Source organism: Rhinolophus hipposideros (assembly GCF_964194185.1).
Source record: "Rhinolophus hipposideros genome assembly, chromosome: 14".
In the NCBI taxonomy this organism is placed as follows: domain Eukaryota; kingdom Metazoa; phylum Chordata; class Mammalia; order Chiroptera; family Rhinolophidae; genus Rhinolophus; species Rhinolophus hipposideros.
Genome location: NC_138060.1, coordinates 38,405,928 through 38,428,818, shown reverse-complemented (window position 1 = coordinate 38,428,818; position 22,891 = coordinate 38,405,928). Strand labels below are relative to the sequence as shown.

Below are 22,891 nucleotides of genomic sequence, written 5' to 3'. Positions count from 1 at the left end.
CTTCTACCACGTGAGGACATAGCAAGAAGGTGCCGTGAATCATGAAGTGGGCCCTCACCAGTCACAGGATCTAATGTGCTGGTGCCATGACCTTGAACTTCCCAGCCTCCAGACCTGTGAGAAATAAATTTCTGTTGTTTATAAGCTATCCAGTTGGTGGTATTTTGCTATAGCAGCCCAAATGGACTAAGACACCATCCTACTGAAATGGTCACCACACCTGAAACAGACCTTCACAATCAAGTTCTTCCTATTCGAACGTATCGGGCACGCACATCCACTGGTGGGAGTAGTCTTTGAACATGAAGGGGAAAGGAGAAAGATGAGTCAACCAGTAAGTCCTCAAGCCTGTTCCAAACTATTTAGTGACCCCACTGCCTACAGCAGTGTCCTAAAGTGTTCAAGACGTTGACAACTTGAAAAAGGGGCTTTATAACCAAATAAGTTTGGGATATACTGAGTTAAGCTGGAGGATATTTAGCATGCTAATATATACTGAGAATCTCCAAAGGGGAATAAGTTGTGTTATGAAAATTTGATGACGAAATACTTTGCCCAAGGAGCATGACTAGTGTTCCTTGAATTAAGCTTTGGGAAATGTTAATCTAGAAAAATCAACCCTCAACACTTTATCCTTGAATTAAAAGGCTCCCATCATTGGACCCAATCTGCACTGCCAACCCTAATTTCTGCTGCATTTTTCTGCATTCTTTCTGTTTTCTGAAGCAAACCTCTTCCTTCACCAGGGCAACATATTTCACGTGCACAGAAAGCACACCTTGCTAAAAAACCTTCAATGCCTCGGCCCACCTGAAAAGCCCTGTTCCTTCTGCTCTGCTAAGAGAGCATTTCCTCAAGCCTCTAGTTCAAGCCCACCTCCTTCCCTAATAACAAAACACCCTGGGCTCACTCTTTTCTTCAAATATCATTTGTACCTATTGTCTATACCACCTGCTTGGTAGTGCTTTATCACTTTCAATGACAGCAGAGAACTCCCATTATTTTTTTGTATCTCCAAGAAATAATTAGTGTAACATCCTGTCATTGAACACATTCCACAAATGCATGACTGTGTTTTTCCTTTAATATGTTAACATGTGTAGTGACATGTTTTTGACATGGCACTGACCTATAATGAAAGAGTTAAGTAAAGGTTAATTAAAGTTGCTTTAAATTCCTAATTCCTATGAGATTTCTCTTTCTCTCTTTTCTTCTCTTCTCTCTCTCTCTCTCTCTCCCTCTCTCCCTCTCTCCCTCTCTCCCTCTCTCCCTCTCTCCCTCTCTCCCTCTCTCCCTCTCTCCCTCTCTCCCTCTCTCCCTCTCCCTTTCCCTCTCTCTCTCCCTCTCTCTCTCCTTCTGGTATTTGTCTGAGAAAGATGATTTAATTTATTTGTGGACTTTACTTGAATTGTGGTTCTTCTCAACTTTTAATAAACAAGTATAACAGAATAACAACAAGAAGAAATTTATAGGAATGCCAGAGTTAAAAGCAGCCTGATCCTGTCCTAGCAGAGCAGCTGCTGAGATGACCCTGAGAGTTGCTATTTAAATGAACAGTGACGCTTTCAGCCACTCTGGTTTACAAAGGAAGGAGAGAGGAAGAAGGGACCAGAAAGCATAGTTTTGGGATTTGCTCACAGGACAGGTATCCCAAGAAGTCCAATTTCCATTCCCTTCTTTCTTGGCACTGGGGAAATTCTGCCAATGAAAGAGCTACGTTAAGAAAAAGGAATGTGCTCTTCAAGAAAGACAACTTGGCTGCCAATCAATCACACAGCAAGTGCACTTCAGAGTCTGAGCAGTTACTTGCTCCTTTTGAGGGGCAAAGAGGCTTCTGGATGAGCATGAACCCAGTAGGGGGCATCAAAACCGGAATGTGCTCATTCAACTGCATATTCCTGAGCCCCACCCCCAAAGATTCCACATTAGGCAGGTGATGCAAAGAAATTGCATTTAATAAGCATCCCCAAGAGATTCTGTCCATGCCTAGGAGAAGTACTATTACTATGACAGCTGATGTGGGAATATTGAAGCAGGATGGGGCGACAGGTACAGGAGGTGGTAGGGATGTGGGGAAACAGGTTTCTAGAGACCCATTGCTTATTTTGAAGTTTTGCCCTGAGTTGGCCTAGTTGTCACCTTTCTGACTATTCCCCTCTACTGTCCCTTATCAGTGATGGAGTTCCTTTGGGGGGAATTAAAGGGGGAGGACAGGCTGGCCAGCCACTTAAGACCCCCAAACTGCTTGACTGCCCATGGCTTCACTAATTGTGAGTTAATTAAAGTAACTAGGAGAGGCTCTAGTAATTCAGCACACATTCTTTAAGAAGAGGAAAGTTGCTGAGGGCTCCAAAGGAGTTAGGTTTGGATGTCTAGCCTTCAGAGAGGTCACTTTCACTTTCAAAGTCAGGCGTTCACTTTCCTCCTTGAAACTCATGCTGATGGCCTACAATTTATGCATATCCCATGCCACTGTATGGGATTACTTCTTTAATCTTTTAAAGTAATTGTCATAAAACCATTTCAACACTGCTGCTTAGCAATTGGTCTTAGCGCACTGCATTTTAGAACCCATGGGGCCAGCAGGGAATCATATAATCCAATGTCACGTAGAAGGAGGAACATCAAGCAAAGAAGAGACAAGTGACTAACCTAGCATCACACAGCAAGACATGGTACAGAAGGCACAAGAACTGGGTCCCTGGACCCCAGGGTAGAACCTCTTACTTCTGTAAAACAGCGCTGAGAAACATCGTGACATAAATGAAAACAAAAGTTACAGACTCCCAGGTTTCCTTTTGTAAATATTTTCAAACAGAACACTTGTGAAGTGCTTTCAGAATGAATCTTCAAAGATTTTATGTTTACTATATTGGGCAAGACAATGATGTGAGCAAACCAAGTGACACACGGGGACAGGTTACTTATCTGGTAAGCTCAGCTCCTAAAAACACACCGAGATCCGAAGAGCATGCAAAACAGAAAAGGTCTCTGAGCAATGAAATCCAGGTCACATGGTCTGGCCTAGCACTGTGCCTGTTCTCCTATATGGCAGCACATCAGGCGCTAGTCTGCTTTTAGGTAAGACAAATCTATCAAGTTTGGTCCCAGCGGAGATGCCAACAGCTCAGCAGACTAGAAGCAGCAAATTAGAAAGGCAAAAAAACAACACACACACACACACATACACACACACACACACACAAGGGATGCACAAAGAGTCGGAAATTCAGTACAAATTAGCACTAAGAAGTGAAAGCTGAATGAGGAGATGGAATTAAACGGTTGACCCTGGGGATGGGGTCTGTACAGACAGAGCAAGGCCACTGAGTGTGAAGGTTAAGGGTCCTCCCAATTGCGAGGGCCCCTGGGGAAACAGATACACTAAACAGGAGAGGAGTAATAGATGCCTCCCAGGATGACCTCGAGTCATCAAAAGTTCAAATTCGTTTAGGGAAACCAAATTCAAGAAAGCGGGAGAATCCACTATAGGAAAATTTCCATTAGACTGATTAAAATGACGCGTAAGCAAAGCTTTCATTATTTGGAAAGTTAACCTTATATCCCACTTTACTCAGTCACGATGCAACTCTGCCACACCTGAGACTTCGAGGCTTTAGAAAAGAAGCTCTTATTTAAATAGGTATAGGGTGGCTGTGTTTTCTTTCATTTAGAGCTTGATCTTCCCTCATTCTGAAAGAGTCAGAACAGATTCCCTTTGCCAGAAGAGGACCGAGCCTCTCGCCCACCCAGACACCTAGACATCCTCTGGGCACTGGGCCTGTGCAGAAAGCCAGGGAGGCCAGCAGGGGTCCTGGGCAGTCAGCTCACCTACCACCTAACACTGGCCCCAAGCCTTGTGGGTGCGGCCCACATCTTCTCTGGGAACATTCTTAGTCAGGGAGCCCCTCGGGCAGCTTTGAATCCTTCCTTTCCATTTTTTGGTTTCGAATTTAGTAATTTAGATTAAATTTAAATTTAATAGTAATTTAATTTTTATCAGAATTATGTACGCACACAAAGAACCAAATAGCTTTCACTAAGTCCCGCTCTCCAGAAGCAGTGACATTCATCCACTTTAGCTGAGTTTTGTTTCCTTGTTTAGTATTTATGAGTATGTCCATATTTCTAAATAACATGCTTATATTGTTTAGATTGTTTTTTCAAGTGTTACCTATCAAACTCTCCATATGAAGGATGAGAATTTTGCTATTTTTAACCTCCCCACTGTCAGGAGAGATGTAGTTTCTCAGCCACCCGGGAACTTTGGGAGAGCTCTCTTCTAGCTGCCTTTACCCTAACTTCCAGAGGCACCTGCCATCACCATTTTGTGAACTGGTGGGGGGTGGTCTTCGGTGTAAATCAGACTGTCAGATACCCCAGTGCTGGCTTCAGGTTCATCCTGCTTGAGTCAGCTAAAGCAATTATCATTGGTTCAGCTGTTTTTCAGTTTCCAAAATTTTGGTACTCCCATTTTCTATGTCGCTATGGGTTTACACTTTAAAACAAAAACAAAACACTTACTGTCGTTTTAATGGGGCTCAGAAGGGAGTGGAGACTAAATGCATCTGTTAATTCACCATCTTTGACAGAAAGTACGTCATTGCTTTTTTGTTTCCTTTTCCAGAGAACAAATTATTTTCCATTTAAATTCACTTGACAAAAACATCCAACTCACTGAAGCAGTTTGAGTTTCCTTCTAGATCATCTTCCTATCCTTTATGAAGCATTTCAAGTCAGTGACTAAAAAGGAAATTAAAAGTCAATGATAGTCTGCCATTTTGGGCCATTGAGAGGGAGGGATAGGGAGAAAGAGGGAGAGGGAGAAAGGGAGAAAAAGGGAGGGCGGGAAGGGAGGGAGAGTGGGAGGGAGGGAGAGAGGGAGAGAGGGAGACAGGGAGAGAGGGGGAGAGAGAGAGAGAGGAGAGGGGGGGAGAGGGAGAGAGAGAGAGAGAGAGAGAGAGAGAGAGAGAAAGAATGTGGAAAAGACTTTTCTCCTGAAAGAATCTGGCTAATCTTTTATCAACTCTTATAAACTTTTGAACAAAGAACTTTTCTGAATTTTTAAGATGCTTCTCCCTCTATAGATTCCTATTCCTCTCCCTGCATGTGTTCCTTACCAATCACCTACTTTGCTATTTCTCGGAAGAACATGTTTCTTAGATTTAGGAGAATGTGTGTGTCCGAGTGTACCCACCAGTGCTCATTAATTTATGCCCACTCACTCTTGTATAGCCACACCATTTGTTACTTACCTATCTTTCTCACACATGGTGGCCCAGACCCACTCACTCATCCACATCACTTCTGCATGATCCAACATTTAATTGGTCCCTTTTACTGGCACTATTGATCTCTGACTGAACAAACCCTCTCCCCCCCACACTTATCCCTGTCCTGAGTTCCCTCTTTCATTTCCTCACCCTCAAAACTGTCCTCCTACGGCCATACTGTTTTGTCCACATTCTCAATGGAAAATACTCTCTTTCTCGGCATCTCTCTAGATGTCAGTTTCTGTAGTGTCTGAGAAGAGGGGGTCCTTCCCCCTTTCTGAGATCAAGTGTTTCATGGCTTGTACTTGATTCCTGCCCTCCTCGCTTCCTCCATCCGTCATCCCTGTCTCATCTTTTAACATCTTCCTGTTCACCTCTTCACTGGATCTTTCATATTCCTAGGATGGTTTTCTTATTAAGATTTCCCTTTAACCCTTCAATACTCTGTGCTGCCACATTCTCTCCTTCAAAGAGCTATGCAGGCTGGCCCAACTGCTCCTCACCTGGTGGTTTCCTCTGTCCTCCCAGGGCCCCTCTGAGTCATCTACTCACTGAGGCCTGCTGGGTCCTAGCCCACCTTGGCTGGGGGTCTTCACTTCTCTGCATTCCTTTCCTGCCTCACACCCACTTCCCAATAACAATGAGCATACACATTTCTGTCAAAAAAACAAAATCAATTACATAGCCAGTAGTTGAACCTGTCCAAACGAGCTGCACTTTTCAGCAGGAGACTGGCTGGAGGTGGGAGTGTAACTCCTTATCTTCACTTAATTGTTTAAAGGGAAGGTTTATCTAATAAGGATATAAATTTGTGTTTTAAGGTTTGAAATACTTCTAAAATAATCCCCTCTTGCAGCACTTTGGTGACTTATACCTTCATTCTGTCATGGCAAGAGTAAAGTTATGCAAGCAGCATAACAATTGCTTATCAAAAGTAAAATCTTATGCAAATGTTTTTCAGCCCAATACAAAATTAGCAATTCTTTATATGACTAATGACTATATGCCTTTATGATAACGGCAAACACGAAAAACAAAAGATCAAAGGACTCTAAAATAAGCACTTGGGATAACAGAAGGGTTGTGTAGGTGTTCAGCAGTAAGTGTGAAACCAAAAGATAATCATATACTTCTAAAGATCTTTAAACCCAGAGTGACGCAAACCATTACACAGAGGTTACTCTCTCCCTGCCCCGACCCAAGCAAAATCCTTAATAGACAAGACTCTTCGGCTTTTTAAAACACAAGCACATATATCCCTCAATGAAATCAAACAGAAGAACAATATAAAGCTGAATTATGCTAGAAATTATCAAGCTCCGTAAACCCATGAAGTTGCAAAGAATTGACAATAACTCAAATTATTAAATTAATATTTTTTCCTTATAAAGGTAGCTTCAAATTCTAACAGCCCACAATTAAATACGTGCATTTAATAGAATTGAATACTTAATAAAAGTCAAATCCCATTTAGTCAACTAATAGTTGAGCGACTACTCTGTACAGAGTGTCAGAACAGATGCCATGGTGAAATCCAGACAGCAACCCAATAAATATGCAAACCTGGTGCCACAGGAGGTCATTATCATGTCTGGAAGATGGAATACATTAATAAAACACAGAATAACTGAAGAAGCTCTCTACCAGCTGAACAAAACTGGTACACGTTTGAAGGGCTGAATAGAATGGTTAGGTAACATAAATCCTGGAATCAGAAAAGGTCTCCTGAAAGACGGTGGAGACAAAAACAAGAAAAGTACAGGTTGACAGAAAGGAGGGAAAGAGAAGTCTTCCCAGAATGATGGCGTGTGAAAATCTGACTAAGGAGAAACACACAGGGAATGGGGAGGGCAGCTGAAAGTCCAGGCTGGCACTGTCACTTTCTACCCTTCCTCACTGCTTTCAATAGCTTCCTCATTGCTTTCTGTCCACAAAAGTTCTCTGCACACAGCTATGATATTATATCATTACCTTTAAGCTCAATCTCGCTCCCATTCTGCCCCAAACTAATGGCTCCCAATGCCTCACAAACCGAGTTCAGACTCCCAAGTAACACACAGTAAGTTCTCAATGCATTTGACTGTGTGTGATTACTTTCATATCTCCTGTTCGATTTGAAGGATCTAGAAGGCAAAAACCAATCTTGCTTATGTTTTGATATTTTGGTATGTAATAGCTCTTACAAGTAACTTATGCATAGAAGTTCAAAACATATTTATTAAATGAATGAACCGAATGAATTAATAAATTTCATGCAATATTGGCGGAATGGGTGAGCCAGTTGGTAGATGACCTTGCATGGGAAATTAGAAGTTTAGATTTGACATAACAGACGTTAGCAAGCTATTGGATGATTTTATGTAGGGTAGTAACTTGATAAAAATGGTGTTTGGAGTAACTTGTTTTAGTTGTGGTTATAGGGAATATTATCCCAGCAGTAGAAAGATCACTTCGCTCATAATATTTTGCTAACCAGATGAGTAACACAAGGTGAAGATATTAGTCTGTCGATTACTTACAAATGTGCACATTCCTTCAATAAACACCAAAGGAAAAAAAAAATGTCACATGGATCCTTTATTTTAAATGAGTTCAGTCTGAGATATGAGACGATTTTTTTTCAGGGTAGGTAATAGTTTAGTCTCTTGATTGTAAAGAACAGTAACCAAAAACCTTAGAAATTAAGGACAGATATTCTTATTTATGAATTATAAATATTCTCCATATTAGAATCTTCCAAATTGACACTCAAATAAAATTTAAAAACTGAAGAAAAACAAACCCTCCATTTTGGCTATTCTTATCCCAGTGAAGAATACTTGATAAATAAAATTTAAAAACTGAAGAAAAACAAACCCTCCATTTTGGCTATTCTTATCCCAGTGAAGAATACTTGATTTTTTTGTTTTATCACAGCTAAAATTAATTAGATGTTCACATAAGTAGAACTTTATAATCTAGTATGACATTTAGATGTTAATGGATTAATCAGCATTTGAAAATATCAGTGCATTAAAATGTATCAAGAGGTTACAAACTGGTGCCCATTCTTTCTAAGAACTCAATCTTTCTCTGCTCAAGCCTCACCCTTTCTACCATGTGCTACAAAGTAATGGATGACAGGAGGGGGTTTGGCAGCACAGGTAACACCGAGGAAAAGATTAGTGAACAGGTTCTTGGTCTTAGCGGCTCATTAGAAACACCTGAGAGCTTTGAACAGCTATGAATTCTTAGCCACACCCCAGACCAATGTCAATATATTTACAATCCCCCCCCCCCCCCCGGTGATTTTGCTAGCCAGGCTTGAGATCAGTGAATCAGTATTTTCTTTAACCATGGAAAAATAATTTTTATGTCTGATTTTCTTGACATAGCACCAAATAGATGAAATAGTTTAGGAGCAAATATATCATGCTACTAATTTTATTTTAAAGAAAAGAAACTTCTACTTTACCTGCCTTCTGACAATGTACTATCTTTTCATACACAGCATCAGCATTTTCAATCAAGGCCTTGAGGGACTGGATCATCTGCAAAGGGAACACCCAGACACAAGGTTACATGTGACAACAGAACACCGGTCTACACACAGGGACGAGGCTCCTCCCCTAAAGTCAGGCGGAGGTGATGACCCACATCGCGCTTTTATCTGACATCCCACCTCTCAAGTTGAAATGTGTATGTGAAAAATGATACAATCATGCATCCCCATGTAAGAGTTTAAACAAGACTGTGATTATTATGTTTCAGGTATAGTTAGGCTTGTACTTCACTGAATTTGGGCCTTGAGCCCGTACTGAACTGAGTTTGTTTCAGTGTGAAAAGCTACAAATAAATACAAATAAATACGTGCACACATCTGACCTCTGTTTTATGCCATATTTTCAGTCATTCATTATAACATACCCTTTAACTTCATCTTATAGAATGCTCCAACACCTATACAATTTATCCATTTCAGCCACAATGCCTTCATCTAAAGATTAGTTTAACACTTACAATCAGGATCAAAAAACAGCTATTATTGGATGTATCACTAATGAGACCATTCAAACTAGTATTTTTAATATCCTATCAATGATTTTAAATTATTCAAGTTTGAATTCTTATTCCAAATTGCATGTGCTTGCTTTAAGAGTCAAGCTTGAATAAGAAAAAGGTTCAGTGTGCTTACATATTATCAACGGCGGCCAGTCAAGACACAAAAGCAAACATCCGCCAGTCCCACTACATGGTGGTATGTTCCCAAACAGTCAAGCGTCCATTAAATCAGGGATAGAAGGCAATTCCTCATAGTCCATAGTCATTCGCCAGGGCTGTCCTGGGGGTGAGGGATGACCTTGACCTCACCCTCATCTCCCACGGAGGACTCAGCAAGCGTTTCCTTCTGGGGCAAGTCCCGTATCCGGCTGCCTCAGCAAGCACTTCCCAGCCCACAGGGCGGCAACAACCTTCGCTTTCTCCGGCCTCTGCTGGTTGGGGAACCATCCACGTCTTCCCACCCCTCCACGGGGATCGAGCTCTCCGGCAGCTGCTCCTCCTGGTCTTCCTCAGACTGAGCTTTCATACGCACAAACTGCTGCACTGCCCTTCGGAGAGCTTTGGCCAGCACTGTATCCTGCTGACTACACCATGTGTCACGAAGGGTGTCAGGCGGGGTCTCTGCTCCCGCTCCCCACATAAGAACTCAGGACACGGTAAGGCCAAAAAGGAACACCCATGGAGCCATAAGTAGGGGAGTCATATCACTATATTCTCACCGGCGGCATCTGCCTCTCTGCAATCCGCTCTTGCTAGCTCCCATCTTCTCTCTGCCAGCATAGCCACAGCCGTTATATTAGTGGCCAATGGCTTACAGGTTACAGCTGACGGCCAACTAGCCACAGCTGCTGGCCATCTGATCACAGTTGATGGCCATTTACTACCCGAGCCAGCACCTTTCTATTGTGAGGCCGAGAGCCTGGAAACTGTTTTTTTGGGGCTTTGTCCCCACAATCAGGATACATTATTTTATTTATCAAAATGTTGGGAAAAGTTCTGTCTCAAATAATCTTTTCGGCTCTAAAATTACTATGAAAATAGAATAGCCCGGTTCAGCTCTCATGGCTCAAATGGGTACAATTATAGATGCTTACTTTTGTATTTAAAAGTCCAAATATTTTGCATTATAGTATTACTCATTTATTTTACATGGTGTTGGTGCTAAATAAACACCAATCCATCATTCTTCATCCCTTTAAATCGGCCTTGTTTTTCTTTATAGTATTTTATCATTAGCTGCCATATGTGGGGACAGAGCCCCAGAGAACAATTTCCAGGCTCTCGGCCTCACATGGAAAGGTGCTGACTCAGGTAGTAAATGGCCATAAACTGTGATTGGCTCGCCACCAGCTGTGGCTAGTTGGCCGTCAGCTGTAACCCGTGAGCCATTGGCCACTAATATAACTGCTGTGACTACGCTAGCAAAAAATGGGGGGCTAGCAAGAAGATGGTGGCTGAGCTAGCAAGCGGCGGAGTGTGGATTGCGGATTGAAGAGAAGCGGATTGCTAGCAAGTGAGATTGTTTGGCAGAGACAAGTGGATGGCGGGTTGTGGATAGTGTGGCTCCTGCCTCCTGTGTCTCCAACCCAGCCACCAGTGAGACTATAGTAGTATGATTTCCCCATCTATGGCTCCGTGGGTGTTCCTTTTTGGCCTCACTGTGTCCTGCATTCTTATGTGGGGAGCGGGACCAGAGACCCCACCTGACACCCTGCCTGACATCATAGTAATTTTATAAAAACTAAATATATGTAGGTTGGATTATTTGTATAACTCAAAGAACACCGTATTTTGGTCAGTTACACTTATTTAAACTAAAGCATAATCAACATGCCTGTCATGCAGGGTCTCTGGTCCCGCTCCCCACATAAGAACGCAGGACATGGTGAGGCCAAAAAGGAACACCCATGGAGCCATAGATAGGGAAGTCATACCACTATGGTCTCCTTGGTGGCTGGGTTGGATACACAGGAAGCAAACATCCACCAGTACCCCAACAAGGGGTCTTCCTGCACCCCAGTCTCTCTGGCGACTGGGCGAGACACACACAGGAAGTAGGATCCACACGATCCACAATCCACCATCTGCTTTTCTGCCTGCCTGCCAACCAACCAACCAACCAACCAACCAATCAACGCAGCCATGTCAGTTATATCAGTGGCCAATGGCTAACGAGTCACAGTTGATGGCCATCTACTACCTGAGCCAGCACCTTTCCACATGAGGCTGAGAGCCTGGAAACTGCTCTCTGGGACTCTGTCCCCACAATGCCTCTTAAGAAGTGCACCAAATTCTTAAAGTGAGTCTCACAGCATTTATCAACTTCCACTGTTCTCAGAAATTTACAGTAAACATCCGAAGGATTGAAGGCCAAAGCAGGTGTTCATTTATGACTTCTTCATTCATTATTCATAGAAGGCCTACTATGGGCAGTCCCTGAGTAGGATCTGGGGACATAGTGACCCACAGAATATAGCCCATCTTCACGGAGTTCACAGCCCAGTGGTGGGGCTTACACCTTGGCATTCAGTGTTTTCACATTCATTCTTCATAATCTGAGTCCTTCCTATACATTAAAACAGTCTATGTTACAGTTTGACATATTGAAGAGGCAGTGATAAAAATGAATAGTTAAGAACTCGATTATACTGGCATACAGTCATTTGTACTGTTACATAATCCGCATACTGAAAAGGTTCATACCGTCATTGGTAACCTTTTTCAGCTTTGATGTCAAGCCAAATGAGAGATATGAAGAAGCAAGGACTTCTTCAAGCAACGATGATAGTTGTCACAGCCCAGTATCAAAGAACTGGCCAACCGTGCCCTCATCAATCGAATAGGAAAAAGGAAAAAAGAAATACAAGCAATAAAATGAACTTGGTCATGAAACCAATGGGCGGGACAGAAGCAATAGCAGAAGGAATGGAGAGCAAAGCTGTAGCACTGAGCACAGGCTCAGACATGTAGACAACCTGTGGGGAAAAGGTGGTTGAAATGGATTCATACTGGGGGTGGTGCCGGGGCAGAAAGAGCACATATTTATCCAGGTTCAAACTGTGGCTCTGCTATTCATTAGCCTTGTCATCTGGGACAAGATATTAAATGTCATGGAGCCATAATTTCCCACTTGCAAAATGAGTTTAATAAAAGACACTACTCTGATGATGTTGTGAGAAATAAATGAGAAGATGCATATGAATGGCTCAATGAAGACGCCCGTGGCGGGTAGAAGTCTCAGGTGACTCCCCATTTATCCAGGAGTCTGGGGGAGCATGTTCGGGTAGCCCCACATAAGTTGAATGAGGATGCCGTCCTTTCGTATGTTCCCTGGCAATGTTTCAAACACACATCACTGATTTTAGTTTTACTTGAAAAGCCTGCAATGAAGTTCAGAAAAAACAACAGATGGCACTACTACTCTTGAAAGTATCTTTCAGTATCACCAAAGGTTAAACAGTTCTGCACCTTTTAGCTGTAAAATACAAACATGCAAGGCTTAAGAAACGCACACCCATCTTAAAGGGCTGGAGAGGGAAGCTCACCTGCCTCCTGTGCTCTGGAATACTTAGAGGATCAATCCTTTATTCTTGGGATAATCTTTTCTGAGGCCCTCTAAGTGGTCCCCTGACTAAGTGCTGAAAATGAATAAAAGACTTGCTGACCCTGGATGGTGAGCAAACACTAATGACAACATGTGGCATTGTCACTGTAGCCCACGTGCTATTGGGTGTGACAAAGTTAAATACTCCTAAGCCACGCAGGTTGGTGGGATCTTTAACGGTGGGTCCTGGCGTCCATGTTGATGCCCCATTTGTGGCTTGGGCTTCTATGGGAAAGTTCTCCCGATACTGGGGGTGAATACACCCCCCTCCATTACTCATGAGCAGTACATAGAATATGAAGGTAGCTAATATACCAGCATGGAAAACGCAAATGTAGTGAAAAGCCGTTCCTCTCAGGTTTGTAAGTGAAGAGCAGCAGGTATCTGCAGGCTGCGTTAGAGGGGAATTCGGAGGTAACCAGCCTAAGATACATAGGCACACAGTAAACAACCAGCAGAACAGACCAGGCAGGAAGAAAACACATTCAGACCTTAGCAGAGATGATTCATGACGCCACACCTGTTATTAAATATTACCACTTCCTTTGGGAGGAGGAACTGCCAGTTTATATCTTTTTATAGTTTTAGGGTATATATTTATATTTAGGGTGCATATTTAAATTACTGTATGGCAAACAGTGTATAGTTATTGTCCATAGCATAAGCTCATTAATCCTCAACTCTTTCAGTATTTGCATAAGTTCCTTTTGAGTGAAAGAGTTCTAGGTGTTCTTCAGGAAGCTCTCTGGACCCTGGGCTCCTGTAAGCACACAAGGTTGAGGTTCTAGCAGGCTGAGAGGGCTGGCCAAGCCATGGGCCTTCTCGCCTGCCTGCCCAACTGGCTGCTGTCTTGCTTTCTTTCAGCGGACAATTATGACTGAATGTAGAGCACATGGCACTGAGGACACAGCAGGGCCAAGATGGGGGCGCCATTCAATCTAGTGGGGACTACAATCTCTGTCTGGGTCTACTATTTTATAACAAGTTATGATTATAAATAGTACAAGTGTTGGTTGGATGAATCAAAACAAAAGCAATTCAGTGCCTCCTCTGCACCAGGTACATATTTGGTGCTTTCTATTTCATTTAATGTTCACGAAATCCAAGTGAGGTGGGTATTCAGGATGTTATGTTTTCCAGATAGGAACACAGAAGAGCTGAGCATTAAGCAACTTTCTCAAGGTCATCTGGTATTATGGGCCAAAAGGGACTGTAACTAATAAACAATGGAACTTGTATTTCGTTTGACCTCAAAGCCTCTGCTTTTTCCACAGCACCGTGATAGGTCTTGACATATGAGTAGCAATTGCATAGAAAGAAGAAAGATGTACAAACGGAAAGAGAACTGAGTAACTCCTCATGGGTGCTACGCACTGTATAGCAGTATCGTCTCAACTACCGACACTGACCCAGAATTGTTTTGTTTAAATAATATTTCTATAAAGTGCTTTGGAAAAACATTTTTTAAAAAATGACAACCATAAACAATTTACTTGGCTCCACTTAACAATTTCACTATTATAGCAAAGAAATCATTTATATTTAATGTGAAACTACTAGAATAAGCATCTCAGACAAAAGCAGACATGTGGGGAAGGACATCAAAAGATGAGTCAAAGGGAAAAACTGCTTTATCTTATTTTCTCTGCATATATTACATTAATATGTCAGTACAATGCAAGGCTCATTAGAGTAGTTGGTTTTATAAGTATTATTTGCATTAATGCAAATACCTTAATATCATCAATCCCCTTTAAATGTACAAGTCTTGGCACAGCAGCCAGACATCCTGCTGCCAACCCTAGTAACTTGCTATGTGGACACTCATATTGTTTATTAAGTACAAGATGCTTTTATATAGTTGTTGCTAATGGATTTTATACTAATGTCTAGTTACCAGTACCTCCTAAATTTCTGGAACTAATGCATCAGGAAAAACCTATGGATTTAACATAGCCCAGAAACCCATTTCATAAATTTGATCAACTTTAATTTAAGGATTTAATATAGGACTCGAGCAGATGAAAAGCAGGAAGTTTCAACTAAAGGCAAAGTAGATATTAAAATTCATATTTTATTAAGCTGGAAAGAAACCAGAAATGCCTTTTATAAGAACGCTCTGTTTTGAAAATACTCCCATGTTAGTGTAAGGCAAACTTCTCTGTTTATAGATATGTTATGAAAAGGACTATTATTACATTAATATATTGAATATTACTGAATATCTGTAGACTGCTTCTTTATTCTGTTTTGAAATTTGCATATCAATTAGGAAAAATTCTGTTTTCAGAATAAGCAAATCTATGGTTTTATATAAGAATCTTATGTCTGATTTTGGACAACACACCAAATCTCCTTTCATCCCAAGAACACAGATTTTGATACTTATGAAAGTAATTTTGTCAACAATTTTAAGCTCTTGGGTGAGAGAAATTTAATAGCAAGAGTAATAACATCTTCTGAAGTCTACATTTCCCCGCGCCCTTTATCTTGCTTTCACCCTCAGTTTCAAATAGAAATGGCTCTCTTCAGAACTTCCTTTGGCCTGTCCCCCTCGTAACACATGGGGACTGCTGCTGCTTTGGTTGTAGCTGTTTCTAATGATGTTACGAAGCCTGAGAAGTATGAAAATTGTTATAAAAGAGAACAGCTAGAGAGCGAAAAAGGTTGGTCCTTTTACACAAATTCACATAACAGGTAAATATATTCCCCAACTAAAATAATTGATCATCATTCTCAAACGTGCCAATGGACTTATGAAAATGATACCCGACCCCCAATGAACACCCCCCAAGTCCCAAGTCTGTCTTGGAGATCCATGGTAGGCCTTGGTGGACAGTGAATGCCCAGGTTGCAGGTGTGGCTTCAGGTACCACCGGGCTCAGGAAGGACCTAGGAGGATTGGACCAAAGCTGCACTTGCTTCTCAGGACTTCAGGGATGAATAACAAAACAGCAAATGTGCATCAGAGATGGGGGGGCTTTAAAAGATGAACTAATTCAATCCAGAGCAGTAGTATTCTCCCTCTTATGACAATTATCTTCATGGCAGTCTCTAAAGCTCAGTGTCACTCGAGGACTGCCACCCTTGTGCTACACAGCCCTACAAAATGAGTTGGCTCACTAATGCTGAGAATGGGACAGAAACTAAGAATGAAATTTCCTTAGGAATCTGTAAGCTTTGGTGCTTTTTTCTGTGATCTTGAAAGTAACATCTCTCTGAGTTAACAATACTATCTTTTCTTTTTAACACTTTACAATAATTATTATTATGTGGGTGAAAAAAAATCTTAGAATCAAATGCAGAAATAGTGAAATTCAGGGGTAACATTTTCTTTCACCTACAGCTTCCAAGAACAGCAAAACGTCACAGTGTTGAAGTATGGCAGATAAACCACTTATAAAGTTATTGTTAGAAAATACAACATAGCATTTAATACTTGACAATGATATAACACCACACATTTGAACTGGGGTGTGAAAGTTTTATCACTGTGGGTGTCTTTCCCAGCTGCACACTACAATGAAAGCTAGCCCCCCTCTCCATCTCACACAGGTGGAGGGTTGTGGCCACGTGCTGCTCCGTGGGGGTGGGCAGAGAGCTGGGTACCATCCAGGGACATGCCAGGTCATCCACAGCGGCCGTCATCATCCTTTCCAGCAAGGTCACTATGAAAACACTTTCTTAAATAATGAATCGTTTCCAGAGTAACTTGTCCTAGTTTCTTCATGAAATCTCACTTCCGCTTCCATATTTTTCATGATGCAAATGATAGAAAATGATAAGGAAAAAAACCTACATAATAGAAAAAGTATAAAAAGAACCTAAAGCTCTGCCAGATCAAAAAGCATGACTGCACTGTAAACAAACATGAAGAGAGGAGCATATTTTATTTGGATGCTACCTCATACTCCCACCTGCGTTGCAGGCGTGATGGGAAGGGGCCGGGTATCAATAAGTGTAAGGGACTGCTAAGCTCTACAGGCATTTCCATCATGTTAGAGGGAGGTAGGGAAATGTGGATAGACAAGGAGTGACGGGCCGGAGAGGATGGGATACAGAATTATGATTGTAAGCAGAGATTCTCTGTGATCAAAGTGGAATTTGAGAAGTATGAACAAAGGGTGATGGAAGATATGGAGGTGGGGGACCTGAAAGTGGGGCCTGAAGCCGGCAGGGAGCCACTGCTGTAGGAGAGACACAGGACACCCCGAGGAGCTGGTAAAGGATGGGATTGAGAGATTAAGTAGGGGAGGACAGAGCAGGACTTAGGGATGGGAGGCTGTGACCACAGAAGGAAGAGCCAAAGACATAGAGGGTACACTGGACAGATAAGAAAAACTGCAACACACCCAACAGCTGTAAAGCATTTCACAATTTACAAAGTGTCTGTAATATGTTAACTGATTCAGGATGTGGAGTTCCACCTTAGTGAGCTGAGCTGAGCTGAGTTTCAACAGGGCAGCCTTGAGAAAAATCTGCAGCAGCAACCAGAAACTGTGTGACACCTTGGTGCTGGCCTCGGAAAATTGGGGATTTTCTGCAGCCAGGTAGCAGCTGAGATGAAAGAAGGTCTACCTCCCTGAGAGAGGAATTCTAAGATCGCTGAGATTCACACATCACAGTGCTCGAGAATCACTCCAATGAATAAGCAGAGAGGACTAGTGTAAGAGACACCAAAGGAGGGGTAAGAGGGGCAGGGACGGGAGAAGAACATTAAACATTTACAGATGTGTGAGTGGGGTTTATGGAAGGAGATGAGTCTCCAGTATGAGGAGCTCTGGATTTGGTAATTGCGGAGCATGTCATTGCAGTACAGACAGTTCTGCCATCATGGGACATACGTCTTCCTAAATATCAATGCACTATACAAAACTGTGCAATAAAAAACACAAGGTTTCTGAAGAAAATGGGGTTAGGGACACGACTTTCAAAAATTTTGCAGAGCGATTTTTAAAAAGGCAGGAACTGAATAAAAGTGACAGCACAGTTCTGCATATGTTAAATAGTAATGGATGTGGCACTTGACCTTGAAAAACACCTGATGTTTGCGTGTGGAAGTTGGTGTCAGAAGTGTTGCAGCTTGTGAGTTACTGTGAAGTGGTAAGAGAGTGATCTGAAATCTGATGAAAAGCTGTAACCTAAGATGCGGTTGGGAGTAGCTCATAACATACTCAGGGAACCGAAGTAGTTGGTAGGTGTTTGAGGTGTGTGTGTGTGTGTGTGTGTGTGTATTCAGTTCACCAAGGTGCAGTTTTCTGTGTTCGCCAGTGTTTCTTGTGGTCAAAACTGTGCATAGCAAACACAAAATCCATCTTCTGCTAAAACTGTGCACTAACCTATCAATCACGTGGATTCAAATAAATTTGCATTTTTAAAACAAAGGTAGCAGAACTGAGTATAAAGGAAGAGTATTTCAAAAGCTTTCTGAATTTTCTTTTCAAGTCTCCTATGCCATTATATTGTGAAGTATAAACTCTCCGTTTCTATCCTATTCAACGTAAGTATGGTTTTGGCATCATCTAAGCCTGTCTCAACACGGTACTTGACTATTTTAACAATCATTTCTTGCCAAAGAATAGATGCCAAGTACTATATGAATCTGGAGAGAATTATGAGTTATGAGTGACCCAGGGTCCACATTCAGGAAGCCAAGAATTCTCTAGCTTTTCAATATTGTCTAACTTTTCATAAAGTTCACGTAGGAGCTAGGGTGGTACGTACCTAAGTGAAGAACGTGGCTCTCCTGCTACATAATTTTTTATCTAAACACTGATGCCCTCTGAATGTCTGATGAACTAAATTTCAGAGCAAATCCTGTACAGTAACAGCACATCTCATCTATAGGTGTCTAGTTGATTTTTCACATAATAAAAAGTCTCCTCTACCACATTCAATGTCTCCACCTATAATTCCTCACTCTAAATCAATACATAATTATCTTCACACACTTAGAAAGGGCTGCATTTCACATATTAAACTTCAAGTTTAACTAGCCTGCAATTTCTGAGGTGAATCACCATGTAAAGATAAGATAAAGATGTTATGCTTACTATACACAGAGTTATATATTAATAGGTTTCTCCTGTTCTCACCTAAATGACCATTTGGATTCAGCATAACATTCACCAAAATAAATAGCATGCAATCAAAACACCAGATTGCCCGAGGTTCTTACTCCTTCGGTTGTTTCAGCACCCCACTTTGTTTCAGCACTTTGGATGGACTCAAAGCTTTCACTTGTGGGTTATTGCTGAGCGGCACTTCCAGTGTCAGCCACTAGAAGTCCTTAGTAGTACACATTTGTTAGGCTGGAGGAGGGAGAAAGGAGCAGAGATATGAGAAAACACCACAAAGAGGAAATCAGGAGTGGGGGAAGAGTACTATGGAGAGGAATAAAAGAACAAAACAAAAGACAAAATCACAGAGGCAGAGTGCAGAGGAATTAAAATAGTGAATGTGCCATGGTTATCTATCTTATCCAAAGATAAATTTTTAAATCAGGTAAGAAATTTTTATTTTATGTAGACAACTGAATAAACTATAAAGCCATAACCAAATCCTTATTCACTCGTATTTCTAGATTAAATGGGATTTAGCATTACTAGAAGTCTCCATCTGTTCCCAAACATATTTAAATTGAGCAGGGGCTGGAGAAGCACCATTGTGCAAAGCAGCTAGGGGAAAACAGAAAAAGGCTCTGGAAAAATCACGAGCACCTGTATAGCAAAGGATTAGTTAGGAAGTCAATGTACAGATTTAAAATTATTCATTTTACTATCAATTGTTGGCAAAGTTTTCAAACTTCTGAACAGCTTTAGTTTCACAAAGTACACAGAATTTTTAAAAGGTGAGTAGAATTTTGGTTTTGATTTTGTTTCTGTTTCTGGTCCTGTACAATACAATACTCAGAGAAAACAAAAATTACTGAAAATTGAGCAAAATAACAGAACCTAAACTAGCCTAAAAAGGAACTCCATTGGAATTGTAACACTGTCCAGAGAAACTATGTAATAACTCCTATCGGTTTATGGAACAATGTATCATTCCGCGCTCTTCTGTGTGGAGAGGATGCATATAGTACGTTCTCGTGCACTTTAATAATCTTGTTCTTTCTCCATTTGATGATCAACCTCTATGATCAGAAGTCTCCGTGGTGTGCTACGTATCGTTTTCGACATGATCCCTGGGGGAAGCTGCATGCAACATTCTCTTATTAAGCAAGCTACTTGATAGGGCATACACAAACCCCATCCTCTCTGGTGCCTTCGGCCGTGTCAGCCTCGTAACACCGTAAAACTCTTTTCATATATATATATATATATATATACACACATATATATATGAACTATTATTATATAATAATACATTTATATATATTATTATATATAAACTTATATATAAATTTTTTATTATAAACTATAATAATGATGTGCTTACATGACATCCTCATACCATCTCAGATGGCATGAGATTTAAGTGCACCTTGTACTCAGTTACCCTCTACAGTTCCGAGAGTAGGAACAGGTATGAGTAAGGGACTTGGCGACTTGGGAAGGAACTTTCCATTGGGCCTGCAGGTGGCCTGGCGCAGGCCATTGGGGATGTAGTCTGCAGCCAGCCACTCACTTCTGCCTCCAGTAAGTGCCTGGTAAGAGGGAAAGAAGGGCCAAGGCACCAACTGTGACTCTGCAGGTCTTGGAAGTTTTAAAGACGGTGAGTTCAGAAGCTACATCTTGGGTGGAAAGGAGTGTCTCCAAAGAACTGTGTGAAGGGCTTAAAACCTGGCCTGAATCATCCCTGCAGGAAGAAAGGGGAACTTGAACTCATGAAACCCAATTGATTCCGTGAGTAAGCTATTAGCGGAGAGTAGATTAGGAAGTTCTGGATGCTGCATTAACTCCTTCAAGTCACCAAAGGCCATTTAGAGTTATGACATGCCCGTTTAGAACTATTCTTACCAAATTAATTACATTTCAAAAGATGCAACTAGAATTAAACACAGTATCGCTTTTATTACTGTGTATTTCTATCAAGCCTTTTCTCCAAGGGGATCAAGGTGATTTAGAAACTCCTAATTAACAGAAGGTAATTCAATCATACTCTTACTGTACGGCATCATTACTTTCTCTTAGGGCTGTGATAACTAAGTATAGATGTTAGTTAAGAGAGAAAAGCAATTGGAGACTTCTCTGTAACGAAAAGCAAGATTTTGGAGCACAGTAAGCGTCCACCGTATCCCAGGAATGACAGAGCTAGAAGACAAGAAGGCATTTGAACAGCATTTACCGTACAAACCCAGGCATTCTTCCTGAGGTTGACCACACAGCTCACGTGTTTCTGTGTCTTCCCCTTTTAGAGTAGAGTGATAACTAGCCTAGCAAGGTGGTGGGAAACCTTACCTTCTGCTTTTCACTTTATAATTTAAAACTGACTTTTATAAAAAAGAGTTGTCATGCTCTACGAACTGCAAAGCTGCCCCTCTGGAGTCGAAGTGATGTGAAAATACACACATCTAAAGGTCTCCAAGCTTCCAGGGCTGCCTTCCAGGGCTAACCTTTGAACACTAATAATGGCACGATAATGACTACCATTTATGGAGAAATTATCATGTTCTGGGCTATTTACATGGAATCTCTTACTCGCTCAGGTGGTGATGTTTTGCCCGTTTTACAGATAAGGAAATGGACTTGCGTCCAGTCACAGAGGAAGCACCAGAGCAGCGACTCTATCATCATCAGGGCTCACCTTCTTTGCTAGCATCACCTGCTAAAAACAATCCCACTCAGCTACTTCCTAGGGAATAGGAAGGTTCCTCCTCCTCCTCCCAATTTCTCGTCGCAAAGTCTCTGTGTAAGAACAATCTTGTGCACATGTATTCAAGCTCCATGCACACCTGCCCGGATGGTCTGTGTGAATTCACAACTGTATTTATTGAGATGTGCCTTTGGCAAAACACACCAGGGCATAGCTTCTGTTGGGTGCCAGTTGCCCTGGGAGTTAGCTCAGGAAGGCAGGTGAGATGACAAAGGATTTCCCAAGGTGGGGTCGGAGCTGGCACATAGTGTGTGTGTGTGTGTGTGTGTGTGTGTGTGTGTGTGTGTGTGTGTGTGGTTTCTTTCCCCAGGAGCACAGGAGAGTGGTATGGCTCCCCCCCCAGGGCCAGTGAGTGTCAGAGATTAATTGGGCATGACAACTGAGAGAAGGTGGCTACCTGGCATTCGGGGACTTTTATGCTTGGTCCACCAGGGGCCCATGACCACCTGTTAGCTCACATGACAACTGATGTATGAGTGTGCTTTGGAAAGCAATGAAATCAGACATGTGTGTGAGGGGTGTTCCCCTCTAAGGGTGGCTGCACTGAATCTGGCTCCTCTCCTGGCCAGCTGAACAACTAAGAGCCCGCCCTCTTCCTCCTCCTCTCCCCTCCACTCCTCAGCCTGCTATACTTACTTCTTAGGACATATCAGTTTGTAAGTCTGAATTTCAGACAATGCAAAGAATCCTCTGGCAAAGGGTAGGGGAGACTTGAGGGCTTAAACAAGAAGTAAACGATCTAGGGCGCTGGGACCCTCATGCCCTCCTTCCTCCCACCTGTTCAAGGCCCAGCTCCTTCTGCCTCTGGCCTCACCCTCCCCACAAGCCCCTGGAGCTGTCCAGGTACCTCAGGTGTCCTCCTCTTCCTGGACTGGCAAGCCACCATTCACTGCCTTAGGACACGGGTGCTACCACCTGGTACAAAGACAGGAAGAGCAGCCACTCCACCCTCCACCCTCTCAGCAGGCCCCAAACCTGACCTTCCCATGGACGGTTATTTGTGATAATATAAATCGGTCAACTTCAGGGAAATACAGGTACTCTGGGACAGAGATATCGGGTAGAAAGGACATCTGATATGTGTGTCGTGGAGATCACATATCCACATATCCAAAATGATCACAAGGTCATTTTCATTCATTCATTCATTCATTCA

General features: G+C 42.0%; 1 protein-coding gene across 1 annotated transcript in view; it reads right to left on the bottom strand.

Moving 5' to 3' along the window:
* Positions 1–22,891, bottom strand: part of PLCL2 (phospholipase C like 2) — a 185,667-nt gene that overhangs the window by 44,549 nt on the left and 118,227 nt on the right. Inside the window, exon 4 of the mRNA XM_081071617.1 lies at positions 8,728–8,803. Within this exon, the coding sequence (XP_080927743.1) occupies positions 8,728–8,803 (76 nt within the window). The remainder of the gene's footprint in view (positions 1–8,727; positions 8,804–22,891) is intronic.